The 23,326-nt window shown below is 59.7% G+C and overlaps 1 protein-coding gene and 2 long non-coding RNA genes across 3 annotated transcripts; 1 reads left to right on the top strand and 2 right to left on the bottom strand.

Moving 5' to 3' along the window:
• Positions 1–2,420: 2,420 nt before the first annotated feature.
• On the bottom strand, positions 2,421–17,031 carry LOC107325219 (uncharacterized). The gene is made up of 2 exons (XR_014940737.1): positions 16,895–17,031; positions 2,421–2,686 (listed from the first exon to the last, which is right to left on the bottom strand). It is a non-coding gene; the product is annotated as an uncharacterized LOC107325219 (long non-coding RNA).
• COL1A1 (collagen type I alpha 1 chain) lies at positions 5,035–22,807 on the top strand. The gene is made up of 51 exons (XM_015885868.3): positions 5,035–5,228; positions 6,852–7,046; positions 7,147–7,181; positions 7,286–7,321; positions 7,407–7,499; positions 7,597–7,665; positions 8,674–8,718; positions 8,986–9,039; positions 9,155–9,208; positions 9,312–9,365; positions 9,480–9,533; positions 9,671–9,724; positions 9,818–9,862; positions 10,027–10,080; positions 10,175–10,219; positions 10,349–10,402; positions 10,577–10,675; positions 10,764–10,808; positions 10,893–10,991; positions 11,196–11,249; positions 11,336–11,443; positions 11,593–11,646; positions 11,725–11,823; positions 11,945–11,998; positions 12,094–12,192; positions 12,790–12,843; positions 13,958–14,011; positions 14,109–14,162; positions 14,264–14,317; positions 14,518–14,562; positions 14,680–14,778; positions 14,874–14,981; positions 15,178–15,285; positions 15,396–15,449; positions 15,548–15,601; positions 15,679–15,786; positions 15,871–15,924; positions 16,283–16,336; positions 16,503–16,664; positions 16,749–16,856; positions 16,961–17,068; positions 17,174–17,227; positions 17,311–17,418; positions 17,659–17,712; positions 17,815–17,922; positions 18,017–18,070; positions 18,179–18,286; positions 18,373–18,655; positions 19,425–19,615; positions 19,697–19,939; positions 20,692–22,807. The coding sequence occupies exons 1-51, from the start codon at positions 5,147–5,149 to the stop codon at positions 20,836–20,838; spliced, it is 4,362 nt and encodes a 1,453-aa protein (XP_015741354.2). The 5' UTR covers positions 5,035–5,146; the 3' UTR covers positions 20,839–22,807.
• On the bottom strand, positions 5,184–11,646 carry LOC146752236 (uncharacterized). The gene is made up of 2 exons (XR_014940739.1): positions 11,573–11,646; positions 5,184–5,275 (listed from the first exon to the last, which is right to left on the bottom strand). It is a non-coding gene; the product is annotated as an uncharacterized LOC146752236 (long non-coding RNA).
• Positions 22,808–23,326: the final 519 nt, after the last annotated feature.

A 23,326-nucleotide genomic window follows, 5' to 3' on the forward strand; every position in this document is an offset into this window, starting at 1 on the left:
TCCCTCCACTCTTGGGATGCCCTCACCCTCATTCTTGGGATCCCCCAATCCTTGGGACCCTCTCTATCTTGGGGACACCCCCACCCTTGGGATACCCCTATGTTTGCCATTTGCCCATAATGGGGTTACAGCTGTTTTAGGGATGCCCCCATCTTTAGGGTGCCCCCACACTTGAGGTAGATACCCCATATCGAGGATCCCTTTGTCCTTGGGATCCCCCTCCCTTGGAGAGCCCCAACTTTGGGATCCCCCCACTATTGGGATGCCCTCACCCTTGTTGGGAAACCTTCATTCTTGGGACCTCCCAATCCTTGGGATCACCCCCATCCTTGGGACCCCCTTTATTTTGGGGACCCCCTCACCCTTGGGGTGCCCCCACCCTTGGGGTGTCCCCACCTTTGGGATCTGCCTGCACTGGGGATACCGCAGACATAGGGGTGCCCCCATTCTTAGGGTGCCCTCACCCTTGAGATACCCCCATGTTGGGGATCCCCACATCCTTGGGACCCCCCCACCCTTGGGGTCCCCCCACCTTTGGGACCTGCCCATGTTGTGGATACAGCTGCCTTTGGGGTTCCCCCACCATTGACAGACCCCCGTGTTGGGGATCCCCACGTCCTTAGGACCCCCCACCCTTGTAGTGCTCCCATCCTAAAGACCCCCACCCCCATTTTTGGGGTTAGCATTGCCCCCACCCCCTCCATAACCCCAACCCCACAACCCCATCCCAAATGGGGGACACAGAGAGGGGGCCACCCCCACCCCCACCCCATCCACCTGCATCCCCCATGGCCGGGGGTCCCCTATGGGACACACGGGTCCTATTTTGGGGCGAGGAGCCACGTCTCTCTGGCTGCCCAAAGGCCAATTACGCCCATGGCTGCTTTGAGCACGGCTGGAAATAGCGGAGCAGTCGGTGCCGTGATTACGGGGTTCTGCCCTACCGGCCACAATTGGAGGCTGCCCGGGGTTCAGGAATAGCCGGGGTGGGGCGGGCTGCGGGCTGCGGCCGTAGGGGGGGAAACTGAGGCACGCAGACCCCCACCCTCCCTATAGGGCAGAGCTTTGGGGTCAGACCATGGTGGGATGTGGGGAAAGACCCCCAGGCACTTCTATGGGGGAATATCCCTCAGCATCTGTATGGAGGTAAATCCCCCTCGGTATCTTTATATCCCCCCACCCTCCCTAGTAAATTTGGGGGGATATATCCCCCTCTCAGCGCCCATATGGAGGAAATGACCCCTGTCAGCATCTTTATGGGGGGATGCCCCCTCCCCTCCCACCTCAACATCCTTCTGGGGGAACAACCCCCCACCCTCAGGACCTTTATGGGGGAATATCCCACCCCCCACCATCATTTTAGGGTAAAAATCCCCCCCCTCAGCGTCCTAATGGAGGAACACCCCCCTCCAACATATACTGGGGGTAAAAATCCCCCATCCTTAGGATCTTTATGATAGAAACACCCCCTGCTCAGCATTACTTTTGAGGACCCCCCGGTATTTTATGGGGCCACCAACACCTTATGGGGGCAATATCCCCCCCCAGCAGCACCTTTCATGCCATGGAACAGCATTGGGGTCACACACCTGCACCCCCATAACCCCACATTGAGGCCCCCCCGTTCCATCTGGGTTTGGGGTCCAGGGCAGCTCAGTGCTCTGTATTTGGGGGGGGGGGGGGGGGGCTGAGAGCACTGTGTGTTGGTTGGGGTGGGGGGTGGGGGGGGGCGGGGAGTAAAGCGAGAAGGGCTTTAATCCGCTCCATGTGTGCGGAGTTAACGCGCTCCAGATGCGGCTCCGACACACAAAGCCCGGAGCCCCCCGCCCCATCCGCGCTGTGTTACTGTAGGTCCGACCCCAAAACTCAGCGCCCTGCGGTGGGGCGGGTTGTGTGTGTCCCCCCCCCCGTCCCCTATTGCTTCGTCTGCGGGGCGAAGCTGCGGCCGTCGAAGTTTTGGGGTGGAAAAAAGAACTTTTTAGGGGTGGTTTTGTTTATAGGGGAGCTGCGGGGATGGCTCTGCCCATTGGGACAGGGTGGGTGCTGTGGGTTTGTTGGGGGGGGGCTCGGGACCCCCATAGCTGCCGTTGTATTGAATGGCCGCCCACAGCAGCCGGCCTGCAGCTCCCCGCACATCCTAATGGCTTTTCCAGCCTTTTCTTCTCCTTATCCCATTTTTTTTAACATATTCTTATATATTTATTTGAAGGGGGGGGCATTTCTTCCCTCCCTCCCTGCACCAAAGCTCACATTCCTGGGGCGGGCGGCTGATGAGGTGGCACCATCCCCCCCCCCCCCCCCTTTTTCTCCCTTTATCCTCCAACCTCCCCACTCCCCGTTTTCCCTTTTTCCCTCCCATCCACGCGAACGAAAAACAGCCTCCCCCCGCTTAAAGCACACAAAAAAAAAGCAAGAGAAGCGAATGGCATTCTTTTCTTTTCTGTCATGCTGCAAAAATTAAAGACACATCTCGGGGCTGGAGATGGGCCAGACCCTTTGCGAGCCGCCGGGGTCGGATTGGAGGAGCCTTAGAGCTGCAACGTGTCTCGGATGCGCGGATTCAGCGCTGAACGGCGGCCAGCAACAGCTCCGCAGCGCAATGAGCGCCCATTGCGACTTTGGGGGTTTATTCCATCTTTGCTTTCTTTCTCCTCTTCTCCTTTGGTTGCAGCCCGGAATTAAAGCCCTGTGGAAGTCGGCAGCGTTTAGTTAAAGTGGATTTTTCTTTTACCTCGCGCATTCATTTTGTCTTTCCCCCCATACAACACCCCCCCATTCCAACAACCCCCACACTCTGCTCCCAGTCATTGCATTGAAGGTTCACTCCATCCATCCATCCCCACTGCGGGGCTCTGCTTCACCATACAAACCCCCACTGCTCACCCACCCCTCGTTTCCTATGGGCTCACCCCATTGCCCCCTTGTATCCTATGGGGTCACCCCATTGCCCCCTTGTATCCTATGGGCTCACCCCATTGCCCCCTTGTATCCTATGGGATCACTCAATTTCCTCCTCGTTTCCTATGGGGTCACCCCATTTCCCCCTCGTTTCCTATGGGGTCACCCCATTGCTCTCTTTATCCTATGGGGTCACCCCATTGCCCCCTTGTATCCTATGGGGTCACCCCATTGCCCCCTTGTATCCTATGGGGTCACCCCATTACCCCCTTGTATCCTATGGGGTCACCCCATTGCTCCCTTTATCCTATGGGGTCACCCCATTGTGCCCTTGTATCCTATGGGATCACTCAATTTCCCCCTCGTTTCCTATGGGGTCACCCCATTGCCCCCTTATATCCTATGGGGTCACCCCATTGCCCCCTCGTTTCCTATGGGGTCACCCCTATTGCTAGGTGCCACATGGCTCTCCTAGGGCTCCAATCCCACCCTACAACCCCAAGGGCGGCCCTGAGGACGTCCCCTCTGGGTTTTTTTTTGGGTGGGTAATTACAGCCTCCCCAAATTGCACGGTGTGCTGCGGATTATTGTCAGCGAGCTTTTTCTTTTTCCAACCAACGTGGCTCTGCAAATGTGGAAACAGAGGTGGAGGCGAGCCAAGGGGAAAGGAAGAGAAGGAGAGGGAGAGAAAGGGAGAAAGAATGGGTTGAAAGAATGGGGGGAAATAAGGGGGAAAAGGGCAAAAAAAACCCCACCCTAAATATGGGGCTCCCCACTGTAATTTGGGGCTGTGGGGGCAGTTGGAGGCAGCTTGGCCTGCAGGGATGGGGGGCGCTGAGGGACCCCATGGGGCAGCAGGGGCAGCTCTGGGCCGTGGGTGGGGACACAGTGTGGGGCACAATGGGAGGGGGGTCTCACAGCCCCAAATGGGGGCACGCATCTGGATAGGGCTGCGTGGCACCTGGACCCACTGAGCACCGTCCCCACCCCGTCTGGCCACATCCACAGAGCACAGCCTTGAGAAAAGCCCTAAAAAACACCTGGATCCCCCACACCCCAACCACTGCGGGGTCCCCATCCCAAATGCTTTGGGGTCCCCATTCCAGGCACCCTGGTGTTCCATTCAGGGCTCCCGTTCCAGCTTTGGTGTCCCCACACTGATCACTTCAGGGTCCCCATCCCAAATCTTTCGGGTCCCCATCCCAACCGCATTGGATTCAACCACTTCAGGGTCCCCATCCCAAACACTTCGGTGTTTCCATCCCAAAGATTTTGGGGTCCTCACCCCAAGAACTTTGGAGTTCCCCAAATCAACCTCTTTGGGGTCTCCATCCCAACCACTTTGGCATCCCCATCACAAGTGCTTTGGGGTCCTCATTCCAGGTGTTCTGGAGTCCCCAAATCAACTACTTTGGGGTCCCCAACCCAACTACCTTGGGCTCCCCATCTCAGATAGTTTTATGTCCCCAACTCAACTTCTTTGGGGTCCCCATTCCATGTGCTTTGGGCTCCCCATCTCAAATCATTTTGTGTCCCCAACTCAGCTACTTTGGGGTCCCTGTCTCAGACAGTTTTGGGTCCCCAACTCATCCACATTGGGGTCCCCAATCCAAGTGCTTTGGGGTCCCCAACTCATCCACATTGGGGTCCCCGATCCAGGTGCTTTGGGGTCCCCAACTCATCCACATTGGGGTCCCCGATCCAGGTGCTTTGGGGTCCCCAACTCAACCACTTTGGGGTCCCCGATCCAGGTGCTTTGGGGTCCCCAACTCAACCACTTCGCTATCCCTAATCCAGACATTTGGGGTCCTCATCTCAACTCTTTCGGGGTCCTCATTCCTGATACTTCAGTATCCCCATCCAGAACTCTTTGCGTTCCCCATTCAGGATCCAATCCTCTTTAGGATCCCCATCCCAACTTCTTCATGGTCCCCATCCCACCCCGCTCTCCCTGCTCTGGGGGTGCCATGTATGCGTGTGCAGACTTTGGGGGGGGGAATGGGGGGATGGCGGGTTGTCTCCTATTGGCTGAGGGGCCGTCCAAAATCCCCCGTGTTCTCCCTCTCAGGCTACGATGGGTCCCACCTCTCGGCGCCCTCGGACCGTATATAAGGGCAGGCGGAGGGCTGGGAAAGCAGTAGGAAGTTTCTGCTGGGGTCTGGATTGGAGCTGCGGAGTGAGATCGGCCCTGAATGACCCGACCTTAAGACAAAGAGCCCCAAAGAGTCTACATGTCTAATATTTAGACATGTTCAGCTTTGTGGATTCTCGGTTACTGCTGTTGATAGCAGCGACTGTACTACTCACCCGCGGGCAAGGAGAAGAGGACAGTAAGTAGAGGGCGGCGGGATGGGGTGGAAGGAAAGAGGGTTGGATCCTATGGGAAAGAAGAGAAGGAAAATGGAGTTAAATAGGGGTGAATGGGGCTGGAAGAGGAAGGGAGTGGGGTGTGTGGGGTGTTGTGGGGCTGAGGACAACAGGAGGGGGGCAGAAGGGTGGAGGGAGAAGGGAGAGGAGGTGGGAGATGGGGAAAGTGAGGAGAGGGGGAAGAGAGAGGGAGGAGAGGGGAGATGGGGCCCGGCCCCCGGCTCTGCGAAAGCCATCAGGAAAGAATTAGAAAAGTCTCAGATGATTCATAAGGAAAACGTTCTGGCCGCCCCATAGCGCTGCCCAGACATCGGGGCGGGGGGAGAGGAGCGTCCTGTCTGTCTGTGGGGTGAAGTGTGGGGTGGGTGGGGGGGTCATTCTGTACCCTGAGAGCTGCACTGATGCCAGTACAAGGAGACGGGGGGCACTGGGATGGCACTGGGATGGTGCCAGGCTGCGCCGCGCCGCGTTGCTCCGAGCATTGACCATTCCCAGGGGTTCCATTTTGGGTTGAATTTATGGGTTTTGTGGCTCTTTTTGGGGGCAGTTTCCCCTCCTGGGCCCATTCCCACCCGCTGTGCAGCTTCTCCTTTGGCACCGAGAGCCCCACGTTGTGCAACGCGCCCGGCAACGCCCGCAGCACCACGGGCTGCTTTGCATGTCGGCGTGCCACATTTTGGGGTCAATCCTGCATTTCTTGGGGCTGATTCTGCCTTTTTAGGGGGTGACGTTGTGCATTTTGCAATGGCGTTTTGCGCTCTTTGGGCTCTGCTTTGCAACTCGGGGTTGGCGATGCTGCAGTATTTTGGGGTGTGGATTTTTGCCTTTCTCTTTGCATTTTGCTTTTGCATTTACTTTTGGTGTGTGTGTGTGTGTAGGGGTGGACGACCCGACGTCCTGCTTTCATTGCATTTCGTCTCATTGCATTTCGTCTCATTGCATTTTGTCTCATTGCATTTCGTCTCATTGCATTTCGTCCCATTGCATTTCATCCCATTGCATTTCATCCCATTGCATTTCGTTTCAATTCTCGGCCTTCGGACCCCCTTAAAGCACTTTGTTAAGGCACTTCTCCCCTTTGCCATCGCTCAGCACTGCGGCCCCACAACCCCCACAACCCCCCCCCCTTTCCTTCTCCTTCTCCTTCTCCTCCATCTCCGGTCCCCCGGCTCCACTATGGGGCCGCCCCATTCCCTGGCAGCCGCCCCACACTCGGCAGCTCCCACATCTGGCCCCGTCCCTCCCCATCCCGGCTCTAATTTCAACCCAGACAAGGGGGGGATCCCCCGATCCCGGCACCGCCCCGCACCCCCCCCCCCTCTCTCCCTATATCCCCCCCCTCCCCATCGCTATTTTCCTTGGCCCCCGGGTTCGGGCCGCTGTTGCCGGACGGGGGTTTTGTTTAAATTCCAGACTAAGTGGGAAGGAGCCGATGGCGGCCGAACTTTTCCCGTGTCATAGAGCCGGGTTGATGAGAACCAGATGAAGGGAGAGCGGAGCTGCCGAGCGGGAGCGCTGCGGGGAGAGGGGGGGGGGGGCTCAGCTTTTCCCTATTGACCCTAATCCACCCCCCCCCTTCCCCATAGTCCAGACCGGGAGCTGCGTCCAGGACGGGCTGACGTACAACGATAAGGATGTTTGGAAACCCGAACCGTGCCAGATCTGCGTCTGCGACAGCGGCAACATCCTTTGCGACGAGGTGATCTGCGAGGACACCTCGGACTGTCCCAACGCCGAAATCCCATTCGGAGAATGCTGCCCCATCTGCCCCGATGTCGACGGTACATCTCCCCCCCCACACCCCAAATCCTCCCCCTGCCCCCCCCCGGGGTGGTTGTGGGGCTGTGCCCCCCATCTAAACACCGCTCCTTCCTCCCGCAGCCTCCCCTGTCTACCCAGAGAGTGCTGGAGCAGAGGTAACCGCCGCTGCCCCCAAAACCCTTTGGCTGCCCTAAACCTCCCCCCCATGTCCCCCTTTGGGACCATCCCATAACCACCCTCCTCATCTCTCCCCCCACAGGGTCCTAAAGGAGACACCGGCCCCAGAGGAGAGAGGGTGGGTACCTGGGCACCCAGCCCTACACACACCCACAGGGTGCCCCACTGCTGCTCACCCCTTCTCCTCCCCCCTCCCATAATAGGGACTCCCCGGCCCCCCTGGCAGAGATGGCATCCCTGGGCAGCCTGGCCCCGCAGGACCCCCAGGCCCTCCAGGACCTCCAGGCCTCGGCGGAGTGAGTATGGGGGGGGTCCCCATCCACACACCCCATTGCTGGGGTCCCCCTTGTCCCCCCTTCCCAACTCAACCCCTTCTCTCCCTCTGCCCCACAGAACTTCGCTCCTCAAATGTCTTATGGATACGATGAGAAATCGGGTGGTATGGCGGTGCCCGGCCCCATGGTGAGTGGGGGGCTGGGGGTCCGGGTGGGGTTTGGGGTGTGGGGTGGGGATGGGGACAGGTGTGGGGTGGCGATGGGGTAGGGATGGGGTGGCAGTGGGGACAGTGTTGGGGTGGCAATAGAATAAGAATGGGGTGGCAATGGGAACAGGTGGAATGGAAAGGGGGAAGGGATGGGGTGTTAATGGGGTCAGGGATGGGGGTGATAAGGGGAACAGGGGTGGGATGTTAATGGGGACAGGGATGGGGTGGCAATATGGACAGTGATGAGGAGACATTGGGAGCAGGGATGGGGTGTCAGTGGGGTCAATAAGGGTGGTGATGGGGACAGGGAATGGGATGGGGATGTCAATAGGGTGGCAGTGAAAGAGGGACTGGGTGGCAAAGGAGGCAATAAAGGGTGGTAATGGGGACAGCCATGGGGTGGTGATAGGGACAGTGTTATGGGTATATGGGTGCCAATCAGGACTGGGATAAGGTGGCAATGGGGACAGTGAGGGGTGGTTATAGGGATTGGGTAACAATGGGGGCATCAATAAGGTGGGAATGGGGGCAGGGATGGGATGGCAATGGGGACAACATGGAGTAGTGATGGGGACAGCAATGGGATGGTGATGAGGAAAGGGGTTGGGTAGCAGTGCAGACATCAATAGGGTGGGATTGCAGACAGGGATAGGGTGGCAATGGGGACAAAAAGGGGTGGTGATGGGGACAGAGATGGGTGCCAGTAGGACAAGGATGATGGGATGGGTAATGGGTGGCAATAAGGACAACAGAGGGTTAGCAATGGGGACAGGGATGGGGTGGAAAGAGGGATGGGCTGGTGATGGGGATGTCAATAAGGCAGCAATAAAACAGAGACAGTGGGGACTGAAATTGGTGCTGGGGACAGAAATAGGGTGACAGGAGACATCAGTGGGGCAGGAATGGGGTGGGGATGGGCTGATGGGGACAAGGAGGGGAAGGGGGTGGCACACATTCAACTCTGTCTCCTTGCCCCCCCCCCCCAGGGCCCTGCTGGACCCCGTGGTCTCCCTGGCCCCCCTGGTGCTCCTGTAAGTATCTCCTGTTCCTCCACTGCTCATTTTTGGGGCCAATCCCCCCCAAGGACCCTTTATGTGGGTGCCCTTGGGGATGGGGGTGGGCACAGGTTGGGTGAGGGCAGGACGCAGCATCCCCCCGTATGTGTAAGGAAACCCACAGTGATGGGAATCCATATGGGGTGTGTGTGGGGGGGTCTGAACTCAACATTGGGATCTTCAGACCCATCTTTCTCCTTTTCTAACCCATTTTTCTCCCTTTTTCCCCCCATTGAACTGCAGGGCCCTCAAGGTTTCCAAGGTCCCCCTGGTGAACCCGGCGAGCCCGGTGCCTCTGTAAGTGCAGGGGCTGCAGCTGTACCCCCAACCCACAGCAATGCTGGGAGGGGGCAGAGGGGAATGGGGAGCTCTGCACCCCCACAGCCCCCCACACTCCTTTCCTATCTCCTAGGGACCCATGGGACCCCGTGGCCCCGCTGGCCCCCCTGGCAAGAACGGCGATGATGTAAGCAGCAATGGGTCGGACCCCCCCCCCCATCTGGTGGCACTGCCCCCCCTGAGGGCTCGATGCTGTGGGGCTGAGCCACCAACCGTGTCCTTATCCATAGGGTGAAGCTGGTAAACCTGGCCGTCCCGGCGAGCGCGGCCCCCCTGGCCCCCAGGTGAGACCCTCCCCAAGGTGGGGGGACCCACAGTGTGCCCAGCACACAGGGGATGGGGTACAGAGACCCCCCCCCCAATGTGGCTCTGTGTCACCCTATGGCCTTTCCTTGTAGGGCGCACGTGGTCTCCCCGGAACTGCTGGTCTGCCAGGCATGAAGGGACACAGAGTGAGTGCTGCACCCCCCCCATGGACCCACATAATGTGGGGAGAGCTGGGGACACCCCCATGTTGGGGACACCCCCATGGTACCCCAACACCAACACCAGCCTATGGCACTGCTGACCCCCCCCCTCTGCCCCACAGGGCTTCAGTGGTTTGGATGGTGCTAAGGGTGAGCCTGGCCCCGCTGGTCCCAAGGTGAGCAATGATGCTGGTCCCACTTTAGGGTCCCACTTTGGGGCAGAAAAAGCCATTTTTGGGGATTGTTCTGATTATTGTTTGTTGTCTTAGGGTGAGCCTGGCAGCCCTGGAGAGAACGGAGCTCCTGGGCAGATGGTGAGTGCTGGGTGGGTGCTATGGGGGGGGGGGGGGCGAGGTGCCCCCTGAGGGGCTGCATCCTTAGGGGTGCAGGTGGGAGGGGGGCTTAGCAATGAGGGAGGGGCACAGAGATGCTAAGGGGAAAGCAACCCACCCTGACCCCACCCTCTTGTCCTCTGCAGGGTCCTCGCGGTCTTCCCGGCGAGCGAGGCCGCCCCGGTCCATCCGGTCCCGCTGTGAGTATTGGGGACCCCGGGGCTCGGCCCACCCCGGTCCCCCCCCCCCAGCCCCCCATCACGGTCTCATCTCACGGCCGCCTCTTTCCCGCAGGGCGCTCGCGGTAACGACGGTGCTCCCGGTGCTGCCGGTCCCCCCGTGAGTGTCCCCCCCCCCCCCGACCCGGCCTGGAGGGGTCTCCTGCTCAGGGTCCCCATCCCAGATCCCGGTGAGCCCGATGCTCCGCCCGGTTCTGCTCTGACCCATCCATCCTTTACCCCTTTATAGGGTCCAACCGGTCCCGCGGGTCCCCCCGGCTTCCCCGGCGCTGCTGGCGCTAAGGTAGGACCTCGGGCTCGGCCCCACCGCCCATATGGGGGCTCTGGGTGCTGTGGGTTGGGGTCTTTCCTCCCCCGTGGCCCCCAAAAAGGTGTCGGTGGCACAGAGCAGGAGCTGCCAAACGAGGAGCGGGGCGGCCCGGCCGTGACTCTTCCTCCTCCTCCTCTTCCTCCCCAGGGTGAAACAGGTCCCCAAGGAGCTCGAGGCAGCGAAGGTCCCCAAGGTGCTCGTGGTGAACCCGGTCCCCCCGGTCCCGCTGGTGCTGCCGGTCCCGCTGTGAGTCCCCCCCCCCCCTTCGCCCTTCAGCCTCACGACCCCCGGGTTCCCACGTAACCCTCCTCTTCCTCCCCTTTCTCTCCCCCAGGGTAACCCCGGTGCCGACGGTCAGCCCGGTGCCAAAGGTGCTACGGTGAGTGCTCGCTCCCGCTTTACCGCACGGGACCCCCGGTGTGGGGCTCCCTGTGCCCTCACCGCCCCATTACCTGTCCCATAGGGCGCTCCTGGCATTGCCGGTGCCCCCGGCTTCCCCGGTGCTCGCGGTCCCTCCGGACCCCAAGGTCCCAGCGGTGCCCCCGGACCCAAAGGAAACAGCGTGAGTTGCTCCTCATCCCCCCCATATCCCCATAGTGGGGGCTCCATCTCCGGGATAGGGCACCGAGTTACCGGCTCTGGGACGGCTCCATCCTTCGGTCCGTCGGTGCATCGCCCCATCGGGGCTCATCGCTATGAGCTGCCGGTACCGGAGGGGGGGGTCTCATCAACACGGTTCTAAGCATCCCCCCCTCCTCCTCCCCAGGGTGAACCCGGCGCTCCAGGCAACAAAGGCGACACCGGCGCTAAAGGCGAACCCGTAAGTTCCCCCCGGAGCCACCGTCGCTCAGCTCAGCCCCGGTTCAGCCGCTCCGACCGGCCGCTCACCCCACTCTCCCCCCTCAGGGTCCCGCTGGTGTTCAAGGCCCCCCCGGCCCCGCCGGTGAGGAAGGAAAGAGAGGAGCCCGTGGAGAGCCCGGCCCCGCTGGGCTGCCCGGTCCTGCGGGTGAACGGGTGAGTCCACATTGACCCCCCCAGCTCTGCCCGGTGGGCATCGCACCTTGACCTGAAGCATCTTGAAGCCCCCATTGTGGGCTCAGCCCCACAGCTGTGCCCCATAGAACCCCCCCACCCCGCTCTAACCTCTCTCCTTTCCCTCTCAGGGCGCTCCCGGTAGCCGCGGTTTCCCCGGTGCTGACGGTATCGCCGGTCCCAAGGTGGGTTTCCCCCCGGTACCCAGCGCTGTGCCGCCCCCTCCCCATCCCGGATGGCGATAAACCTCCGTTCGTTCTCAGGGTCCCCCCGGTGAGCGCGGTGCCCCCGGTGCCGTCGGTCCCAAAGGATCCCCCGGTGAAGCCGGACGCCCCGGTGAACCCGGTCTCCCCGGTGCCAAGGTGAGAGCTATGGGGGCACGGTGAGATGGGCAGAACCAGCTCCGGGTCCTGCCCACATCCAACCCCAAAACCCACCCCGAGCCCAGCCCGAGCCCTAACCCGGCCCTATCGCTCCTCCCAGGGTCTGACTGGCAGCCCCGGCAGCCCCGGCCCCGACGGTAAAACCGGACCCCCGGTAAGTAACCCCCAATGGCCGCCCCCCCCCCCCCCTCACTCCCTTACCGTGCTATTCACTGATGGTCTCTTTGCGCCCCCCCCCCCCCATTGCAGGGTCCCGCTGGTCAAGATGGCCGCCCCGGCCCCCCCGGCCCCCCCGGAGCCAGAGGTCAAGCTGGAGTGATGGGTTTCCCTGGTCCTAAAGGTGCTGCGGTGAGTAGACATGGGTGGGGTGCTCAAAGAGGGGGGGGTCCTATAGGGGGGGTCTTTTGGGGGGGGTCCTATAGGTGCAGGGCTGCGTGAGGTCCATAAATCCATTAGGACTTCATGTCAGATCTGAGGCTCTCACAGAGCCCCATTGAGGGGGGGGGAGGTTCATATGTCCCTATATATGTGTGTTTATGGGGGTGGGGGGGGGATCCATCCCATAGTGTTTATGGGGGGGGGGGGGGGGATCCATCCCATAGTGTTTATGGGGGGGGATCCATCCCATAGTGTTTATTGGGGGTGGGGATCCATCCCATAGTGTTTATGGGGGAAGAGGGGGGATCCATCCCATAGTGTTTATGGGGGGGGGATCCATCCCATAGTGTTTATAGGGGGGGGATCCATCCCATAGTGTTTATTGGGGTGGGGATCCATCCCATAATGTTTATGGGGGTGGGGATCCATCCCATAGTGTTTATGGGGGGGGATCCATCCCATAGTGTTTATGGGGGGGGGATCCATCCCATAGTGTTTATGGGGGGGGGATCCATCCCATAGTATATATATTTGGCACATATCTCACCCCTTTTCTTTTGCTTTCAGGGTGAACCTGGCAAACCTGGTGAGAGAGGAGCCCCCGGCCCCCCCGGTGCTGTTGTGAGTATTGCCAGGGGTGGCTCTATAGGGTCAGGAAACCTTATAGGGTTTGGGAACAGCAGCTCTAATGGCCATTGATCCAGGTGACGTGGCAGCAGGATCCATCCCATGCCACAGTCCCATCCCATCCCACACCTTACTAACAGCACAGCCCCATAAGCTCATAGCACAGCCCTATAGACACAGTGCATGGCCTTATGAGCTTATAGCACAGCCCCATAGGCTCACAGTGTTTGGCCCCATACACTCAGCACAGCCCTATAGACTCTCAGTACATGGCCTTATGGGTTTATAGCACAGCCCCATAGTCTCACAGCATTTGGCCCCATAAGCTCATAGCACAGCCCTATAGACACACAGTACAGTCCCATAAGCTCACAGCACAGCCCTATAGATTCACAGCACAGCCCCATAGGCTCACAGCACAGTCCCATAGGCTTACAGCACAGCCCCATAGGCTCACACTATAGCCCTATAGGTTCACAGCACATTGCCCTATAAGACTTACAGTGCATGGCCCTATAGGCTCATAGCACAGCCTATAGGCTCACACTATAGCCCTATAGGTTCACAGTGCACGGCCCCATAATCTCACAGCACAGCTCCATAAGTTTATAATGAATAACCCCATAGGCTCACAGAACAGTCCCATAGGTTCACAGCCCCATAGATTCACTGTGCACAGCCCCATATGCTCACAGCCCCACAGACTCACAGCCCCATAGACTCAAAGCTCAGCCCCATAAGCTCACAGCCCCATAGACTCTCAACACAGCCCCATAGGGTCACAGTTCAGCCCCATATGCTCACAGCCCCATAAGCTCACAGCCCCATAGACTCACAGCTCAGCCCCATAGACTCACAGCCCCATAGACTCACAGCTCAGCCCCATAGGCTCCCAGCCCCATAGACTCACAGCTCAGCCCCATAAGCTCACAGCCCCATAGACTCACAGCCCAGCCCCATAAGCTCACAGCCCCATAAGCTCACAGCCCCATAGGGTCACAGCCCAGCCCCATAAGCTCCCAGCCCCATAGGCTCCCATCCCTCTGCCCCACGCTCTCCCAGCACCCATGGGTGCCTGCCTTGCTCTGAGCCCCTCCTCCCCCCGCAGGGTGCTGCTGGTAAAGATGGTGAAGCCGGTGCCCAGGGTCCCCCCGGCCCCACTGTAAGTATCCCCCCCCCCCCCCAATCCCACCCCATTGATTCACTGGCTGCTCCGCCGCCCCCCAACCCCCCCCTCACTCTTCCCCCCCCTCCCGCAGGGTCCCGCTGGAGAGAGAGGTGAACAAGGTCCCGCTGGAGCCCCCGGCTTCCAGGTGAGGGTCCATCGCCGCCAGCTGACAGCGGTGCCACCCTCTGCCACCCTCCCTTTGTGCCCCACATCCCCCCCCTCACTTCTCCTCCTTCTCCCCCTCAGGGTCTGCCTGGTCCCGCTGGCCCCCCCGGAGAGGCTGGAAAACCCGGCGAGCAGGTGAGTGCCCCACATCCATCCCTATGGCCATCACCATTGGGGCAGCACCTCAATGAGCTCCACCCCATCACCTCCACCCCACAACCTCCACCCCATAACCTCCACCCCATAACCTCCACCCCACAACCTCCACCCCACAACCCCCACCCCACAACCTCCACCCCATAACCCCCACCCCATAACCTCCATCCCATCCACAGGGTGTCCCTGGAGATGCTGGTGCTCCCGGTCCCGCTGGTGCCAGGGTGAGTTGAATCCCCCCCTCCCCTTATTATCCCCCTCCCCTTATTATCCCCCTCCCCTTATTATCCCCCTCCCCATTCTCAATGGGGTCTCGCTCATCTCCCCTCCTTCTCCCATAGGGTGAGAGGGGTTTCCCCGGTGAACGCGGTGTCCAGGGCCCCCCCGGCCCTCAGGGTCCTCGTGGTGCTAACGGTGCTCCTGGAAACGATGGTGCTAAGGTGGGTCTGGGGGCTTTGCTTTGTTTTATGGGGGTAGATCGGGATCTGGGCTCCGTGTTCCCTCTAACCCCCTGTTGCTGTTTCTCCCCCCCCAGGGTGATGCTGGTGCTCCCGGTGCCCCCGGAAACCAGGGACCCCCCGGGCTGCAGGGGATGCCCGGAGAACGCGGTGCTGCCGGCCTGCCAGGCGCCAAGGGGGACAGAGTACGTGTGTCCCCCCCCCTTTATCCCATTATCCTCCTTCTACCTTCAGCCCCCTCCCACACCCACTCGTGTCCCCCCCCCTGGCTGGGAGCAGAGCCAAGGCGGGGGTGCTGGGGTGATGGTCCCTATGGGTCACTCCTGGCTGTGCCCCACAAGTGACCCTCTGTGCCTTCTCTCTGCCCCCCATCCCCTATAGGGTGACCCCGGTCCCAAAGGTGCTGACGGTGCTCCTGGCAAAGATGGTCTCCGTGGGCTGACCGGCCCCATTGGCCCCCCCGGCCCCGCTGGTGCTCCCGGTGACAAGGTGGGGACATCTGGATGCTATGGGGACGTGTCCCCATTCCCCCCATACATACCCCTATATCACCTCCCTGACCTCACGGCCTTTCTTCCTCTTCCTCCCCCCCCTTATAGGGTGAAGCTGGCCCCCCCGGCCCTGCTGGCCCCACTGGTGCCCGTGGTGCTCCTGTAAGTGCCCCCACCCTGCATGGCACAGCATGGCACAGCTGACCACCCCATACCCGATGTGATGGTTACCCCCCCTTTTCCCCACTCCCTCCTTATAGGGTGACCGTGGTGAGCCCGGCCCTCCCGGTCCTGCTGGATTTGCTGGCCCTCCTGTAAGTATCCCTATAGATGTCCTCCCCCCACCCACCCCACACTTCACCCCCGCTCACCCCCGTGCTCTGCCCCATAGGGTGCCGACGGCCAGCCTGGTGCTAAAGGTGAAACTGGGGATGCTGGAGCCAAAGGTGATGCTGGCCCCCCTGGCCCTGCTGGCCCCACTGGTGCTCCCGGCCCTGCCGTAAGTCACCCCCCAGCTGCCCCCCATGGAGGTGACCCCATAGAGTGGCTCACCCTTCTCTTCCTCCCTCCCTTCCCTCTATAGGGTGCTGTTGGTGCTCCCGGTCCCAAAGGCGCTCGCGGAAGCGCTGGACCTCCTGTAAGTATATGGGTCTTATAGAGGTATTGCATGGCCCCATGGGTTATGGGGAGGTGGGCACGTGCACCCATGGGTGGCTCAGCCCCCTCTTGTGTTCCACCCCTAAACGATAGGAGCTTATCCTAAAGCCATTTGGGTGGGTGACATCATATGGGGGGAGGGGGCTTGATCCCATGGGGTGGTTCATTCCTCCATTGGTCCCATGGGGGCTGCTCATTTCTCCCCCCCAGACTCAAAGCTGTACCCCCCCCCCCCCATAGGGTGAGCACTTCCCTCCTGGCTGTTGGTCCATAGGGCAGCACGAGGTGCCCCCATGTGGGACGCAGCCCCCCCTGACCGCAGTGTTTCTCCCTCGCAGGGTGCTACTGGTTTCCCTGGTGCTGCTGGAAGAGTTGGTCCTCCCGGCCCCTCCGTGAGTGCTGAGCCCCCCAGCAGGGGCGGGATGTGGGGTGGGGGGTGTTAATAGCACCGTGGATGCCGGGCATGGATCCATCCAGCTCCACGTGACCACCGTGGCCCATTTGGCACCGAACTCCCCTGGCACCGTGGTCTGATTTCATCACCCCCCCCTTACTCAGGGTAACATCGGCCTTCCCGGCCCCCCCGGTCCCAGCGGTAAGGAAGGTGGCAAAGGACCCCGCGGTGAGACCGGCCCCGCTGGCCGCCCCGGTGAACCCGGCCCTGCTGGTCCCCCCGGACCCCCCGGAGAGAAAGGCTCCCCCGGTGCTGACGGCCCCATTGTAAGTCACCCCACACCGTGTCCCCCCGTGGTTCTGCCCTCCATTGGGACGTGCCCACATTGAGGTGCTGCTCGTCCCCCCCAGGGCGCTCCCGGTACCCCCGGACCCCAAGGTATTGCTGGACAACGTGGTGTGGTCGGTCTCCCTGGTCAACGAGGCGAGAGAGGCTTCCCCGGCCTGCCCGGCCCCTCTGTGAGTACCCCATAGGACCCCCAGACCCCTCAGCTCACCATATAGCCCCCCCTGGGCTGATGGATGCTCCTGGTGTCTGATCCTCTGCGCTCTCTGCTCCATAGGGTGAACCCGGCAAGCAGGGTCCCTCAGGTTCCCCTGGTGAACGTGGTCCTCCCGGCCCCATGGGCCCCCCTGGCCTTGCTGGCCCCCCTGGTGAAGCTGGACGTGAGGTAGGGTGGAGGTTGGATGTGCTCGTGGCACCCATGGGTGCTGGGCTGAGCGTTGTTAGCATCCCCCATCCTAACGAGTGGCTTTGGGGTCTCGCTGTCCTATAGGGCGCTCCCGGTGCTGAAGGTGCCCCCGGTCGTGATGGTGCTGCTGGTCCCAAGGTGAGCACCCAGGGGTGGGGTGATGGGGTGGTGGGGCTGTGCTGATCCGTGCTTATATCTAATCTTCCTCCTCCTCCTCTCAGGGTGACCGTGGTGAGACCGGCCCTGCTGGCCCCCCTGGTGCTCCTGGTGCCCCCGGTGCCCCCGGCCCTGTCGGTCCTGCTGGCAAAAATGGAGATCGTGGTGAGACTGTAAGTGCTGCTCTGCTCCTGGAGACCCCAGCCCCATCTGAGCACTGACCCGACTGAGGTTTGGGTTCAGAGCTGTCCTGGCACAGGGGAGGGCTGCCCAGCAGGGGGATGTGACCCCATGTCCCATGTAGGGTGATGCCCCATAGTCGTTGTTATGGGATGATGCTCTGACGTAGGGTGATGCCCCATAGTCGTTGTTATGGGATGATGCTCTGACTGTTCCCTTCTCTCCTGTCCCAGGGCCCTGCTGGTCCCGCTGGCCCCCCTGGTCCCGCTGGTGCTCGTGGTCCTGCTGTAAGTTGGTGTCCCCTTCCTGCGTCCTTTATCCTTCCTTATCCCCATGGATATGGGGGCAACGTGCTGCTCAGGTGGCACTCAGCCCATCTCCTCCCATAGGGTCCCCAAGGTCCTCGTGGTGACAAAGGTGAAACCGGTGAACAGGGTGACAGAGGCATGAAGGGCCACAGAGGCTTCTCCGGTCTCCAGGGCCCACCTGGTCCTCCTGTAAGTGCCCCCAGGTGTGGGGATGGCAGCAGCGGGTCCTGCCCCACATCCTGACATGCTCACAGGGCTTTCTCTTGTGCCCCGCTTTGCACAGGGCGCTCCTGGTGAACAAGGTCCTTCTGGTGCTTCTGGTCCTGCTGGTCCACGGGTAAGTGCCCAACACAGACACCCATCCAGGGCTGAGCATCGCGGGGCTACATGGGGGACACACAGCATTGGGGTCCCACCTGTGCTCACCACCTCTCCTCTCCCATAGGGTCCTCCTGGCTCCGCTGGTGCTGCTGGCAAAGATGGTCTCAATGGGCTGCCCGGCCCCATTGGCCCCCCCGGCCCCCGTGGTCGCACTGGTGAAGTCGGCCCTGTTGTACGTACCCACCCCATCGCTGCCACCTCTCCACCTGGATCTGCTGCCTTCACCCCACGCTCACCTTCCTCCTCCTCCACCCTCAGGGTCCCCCCGGCCCTCCTGGCCCCCCAGGTCCTCCCGGCCCCCCCAGCGGCGGCTTCGACTTCAGCTTCCTGCCTCAGCCACCCCAAGAGAAAGCTCACGACGGCGGCCGCTACTACCGAGCTGACGACGCCAACGTGATGCGCGACCGCGACCTGGAGGTGGACACCACCCTGAAGAGCCTCAGCCAACAGATCGAGAACATCCGTAGCCCTGAAGGCACCCGCAAGAACCCAGCACGCACCTGCCGGGACCTGAAGATGTGCCACGGCGACTGGAAGAGCGGTCAGTGCTCCCCAGTGCCCCCCAGCAGCACCCAGTGCCTGCAGGGTCCTCCTCAGCTCCATCCCTCCTGGATGCTCCAACCTCCATCCCTCCTATCAGCTTCTCACCTCCATCCTTATCACCCATGGGTCCTTCCTTCCATCCTTCCCACCCACTGGATGCTCTCACCCTCCCCCTCTGTCTCTCACAGCTCTTCCTCACCTTCATCCTCCCACCCTCCCCCTCTCTTGGCTGTTCCTTATTTATCCCTCTGTATTCCATCTCCCACGGCTGTTTCTCACCTCCATTCTCCATCTCTCACGGCTCTTCCTCCCATCTTCTACTTCTCAGGGCTTCTCACTTCTTATTTCTCCATCCTCTGTTCCTTGTGGCTGCCTCACTTCCATCCTCATGGACTATTCCTCACCCCCAACTCTGTGTCTGGTGGCCGCTCCTCACCTCCATCCCCCTCCCGTGTTCCTCCCCTTTACCTCCATCCCCATCCCATGTTCTTCCCCTTTACCTCCATCCCCATCCCCAGCTCCTCCTCCCCTCCCATCCCTTTTGGCCAATCCTCACCTCCATCCTCATCTCCCGTGGTTGCTCCTCACCATCCCCATCCCTTATTCCTCCTCCCCACCTCCAACCTCATGGCCACTCCTCACCTCAACCCTCCTGGCCATTCCTCACACCCCTCCCCATATCCTGCCTCCAATCCTCACCTCCCCCATTACCCCTCCTCACCCCACAGCCCTTTGCTGCCCCCCTGACCCCATCTATTGCCCCACAGGCGAGTACTGGATTGACCCCAACCAAGGCTGCAACCTGGATGCCATCAAGGTCTACTGCAACATGGAGACAGGCGAGACATGCGTCTACCCAACACAAGCCACCATTGCCCAGAAGAACTGGTACGTCAGCAAGAACCCCAAGGAGAAGAAGCACGTCTGGTTCGGCGAGACAATGAGCGACGGCTTCCAGGTGTGTGTGGGGGTGGTTGGGGGGAGATGTGGGGCGGAGTGATGCAGCACTATAGGGTCCCTAACACCTTTTCTCCTGCAGTTTGAGTACGGCGGTGAGGGCTCCAACCCCGCTGACGTCGCCATCCAACTGACCTTCCTGCGCCTGATGTCCACCGAGGCCACTCAGAACGTCACCTACCACTGCAAGAACAGCGTTGCCTACATGGACCAGGAGACTGGCAACCTGAAGAAGGCTCTGCTGCTCCAGGGAGCCAACGAGATTGAGATCAGGGCCGAAGGAAACAGCCGCTTCACCTATGGGGTCACCGAGGATGGCTGCACGGTGAGCGGCCGTGGGGATGGGGGACAAGGAGATGGGGGCATAGGGATGTGGGGATACGGGGATGGGAAACTTTTGGGAGGGGGACGTGGGGATGGGGGCATCGGGATGTGGGGTTGGGGGACATGAGGGCATCGAGATAGGGGATGTGGGAATGGAGGACAGAGGGATGTGGGGACATGGAGATGGGGGACCTGGGGATGGGGGATGTGAGGTGTATGGGGATGGGGGACATGGGTGGGGTAGGTGGGTATGGGATTGGAGACCTAGGGACATGAGGACATGGGTATATGGGGTTGGGAAACATTTGGGTAGGACACAAGGGGATGGAGGATGTGGGGAATTTGGGATGGGAGGCACATGGATGGGGGACACGGGATTAGGGGACATAAGGATGTGGGGATAGGGGACATAGGGACACAGGAATGGGAGACATCGGGATGGAAAATATCCCCCCCTATTGGGGGCATGGGTGAAAGTGGGGATGGGGGATTTAGGGGTATGGGAACAAGGGGATGGGGGATGCTCAGGAGGGGGACATGAGGATGGGGGACATGGGGGGGACTTGGGGATGGAAGAAGTGGGATGTGGGGTTGGGAGTGTAAGAAGCAGCATGGGGACATGGGGGTGGGAGACACACAGAGGGGGGATATGGGGATGTGGGGATATGGGAAGATGGAGACGTGGAGCGGATGGGGAGATAGGGAAGGGGGTTGGGGTGGGCACAGAGGTACCTGACAGCCTTGTCCCCACAGAGTCACACTGGAGCATGGGGCAAAACAGTCATCGAGTACAAGACGACGAAGACCTCACGTCTGCCCATCATTGACTTGGCTCCTATGGACGTTGGTGCTCCAGACCAGGAATTTGGCATCGATATCGGCCCCGTCTGCTTTTTGTAAACAGGAAAAAAAAAAGAACCAAAAAACCCAAAACAAAACAAAAAAACAACAAAAAAAAGGGCCCGACGTGTGACAGGAGAGAGTAATAATTATAATAATTAATAAAAAAAAAAAAAAAGCCAAAAAAAAAAAAAGGAGAAAAAAAAAAAACAAATAATAATACATTTCACATGGACTTTTTCAATCCGCGTCGGTTTTCTGCGCCATCCAAAACCAAACACCCCCCCCTTCCCCATTAATGAACCCCCACCCCCCAAAAACCAACCAGCTCCCCCTCAAAAATCATCATCATCAAAGCAAAAAGGCTTTAAACCAAACGGAGATCGAACGAATAGAGATGAGAACCACAAAATAAATGGCTTTTTCAAACCATACCGCCAGGAAGTGGGCTCGCTTGCTTGCCCTCCCTGAAGCCCCCATGGCCGTATCCCAATGCTCACCCCCACTGCTGCCCCATAGTGGGCTGTGGGGAGCACCCCCCTACCTCCCCCCACCACCCTTTCCCTGCTGGGCTCTTTGCTTCTTGCACCTGCCAGGACCTTTCCATTGCCTACCGTTGTCACTCTTCCTATCCATGCATTGGGTTTCCATTTTCCTTTAGGGGGGAGGTAGGGGGGGGTCCTCCTTTCCCCCCTCCCCTCTTTTTCCCCCCTCTCTTTTTCTCACACACAGCACAGCCTGAGCAGCCTGCGGACCCCCAACCACCCCAGCGAACCCAACAACCCCAACCTTGGAGCGGAGCGGCCGCGACCCATCGACTCATTTCCTCTTATCTGGAAGGCTACCTCACCGCTGTGGTTTTTTGCTTCATTGAGGGCTTTTAATTGTTTTTTTTTGTTTTTGTTTTTTACCTAATCCTTTTAATTCTATTTTTTTTTCAAGTACTTTTAGGGTTTATTGTGGATATTTTTGACCTTTTTTTTTCAGCCATGCCGGGACTTTCCTGCCAGGTTCAGACCAAAGGTGCTACGTTCTCCACTATTATTTACCCCTCTCCATTTATTTTATATATATATTTTTGCTATTTTTTCCCCTATTCAAGGCCTCCCCCCACCACCCCAGGCCTCCTGTCCCAATATTCACTCTCTTTCCTATTGGTCCCATCTTTATGCTGGGATCTTTGGTGCTATAGACACAGCGCTGTGACCGGACACGGCCTGCGTTCATTTCAGACTTTCTGTTCTTCTTATTATCATTATTATTTTTAATTCACCTTTTTTTTTGCTGACTGAATCCACTCAGGATTTTCCTAAAGGTGCTATTTCACCCCATATATACCCCAGAGGAAAGAAACGCCGGGCTGAGCTTAGCAGCTTTGGAAGGGGAAGGAAAGCAAAGCACAGGCGTTGAGCTCCCAGGCTCAGCAGGTGGCTCATTTCTGCACGCATCTCCCAGCAGCTTCTTCATCCATCCACCCATCCATCCATCCATCCATCTACTCATCCATCCATCCATCTACTCATCCATCCACCCTGCCATCCATCCATCCATCCATCCATCCATCCATCCATCCATCCATCCATCCATCCATCCATCCATCAACCCACCCAACCTTCCATCCACCCAACCACCCATCTCCTCAATCACCCACCCAAGCACCCAAGCACCCAAGCACCCACTCAACCACTCAACCAACCACCCAACCACCCAACCAACCACCCAACCACCCAATCAACAACCCAAACACCAACCCAACCACCCAACCATCCACTCAATCAACCAACAACCCAACCAACAACCCACTCCCCATCCATCCTTCCACCCACTCCTGCTTTCCACCCCAAACCCACCCGCTCGCCAGCCCACCTCCCGGCCCATCTCCTCACATCTGTAACTAAAGGGGGTTTTCCTTTTTAATCCGTGTATGAGGAAGGATTTGAGATGATGGCTTTCTTTCTCTCTTTCTTTCTTTTCTTTTTTTCCCCTCATTCTGTCGACCGCTGGAATAAAAGCATGTGAAATGATCCGACCCACCTGCTGCTCTTTGAACCCTCGTCTCTTCCCTCGTCGCTGGGGAAAATGGGGGTCGGGAATGGGGTTGGGGGGACTCAGCCCCTGCTCTGTCCTCCCCGCTCTCCTCCTGCCACGCTACTGCGCTTAGCGCTGCCCACCTCCCCTCCTCCCCCCAAACCTTCCTCCTCCTCCTCCTCTTCGGTCAGCCCATAGGCTGAGAGAGAGAGAGAGAGGGGAGGGGGCCAAGGAGCCACCCCCAGAGGGTGGGGGGAGTGGGTTGGGGCTGGGAGGCCAAGGGGGTGAGGGGGGGAAGGATGGGGAGGGGGTGATGAGGGGGAGAGCAGGGAGCAGTTGGCACAGGGTGGGGGCACACACACAGACACAGACACAGACAGATACACACAGACACATGGGGTGCTAAAGGAGCTGGGGGGGGGCACAGATGCTGGGTGAGGGGGTGCATGGAAAGGGATGGAAATGGGGCATGGGATGTGTGCAGTCACTTGTGCACAATCGTGCCACGATGTGCAAATGA

This window comes from Coturnix japonica, unplaced genomic scaffold (assembly GCF_054131305.1).
Source record: "Coturnix japonica strain WE unplaced genomic scaffold, WE-NBRP24 Scf049, whole genome shotgun sequence".
In the NCBI taxonomy this organism is placed as follows: Eukaryota; Metazoa; Chordata; class Aves; order Galliformes; family Phasianidae; genus Coturnix; species Coturnix japonica.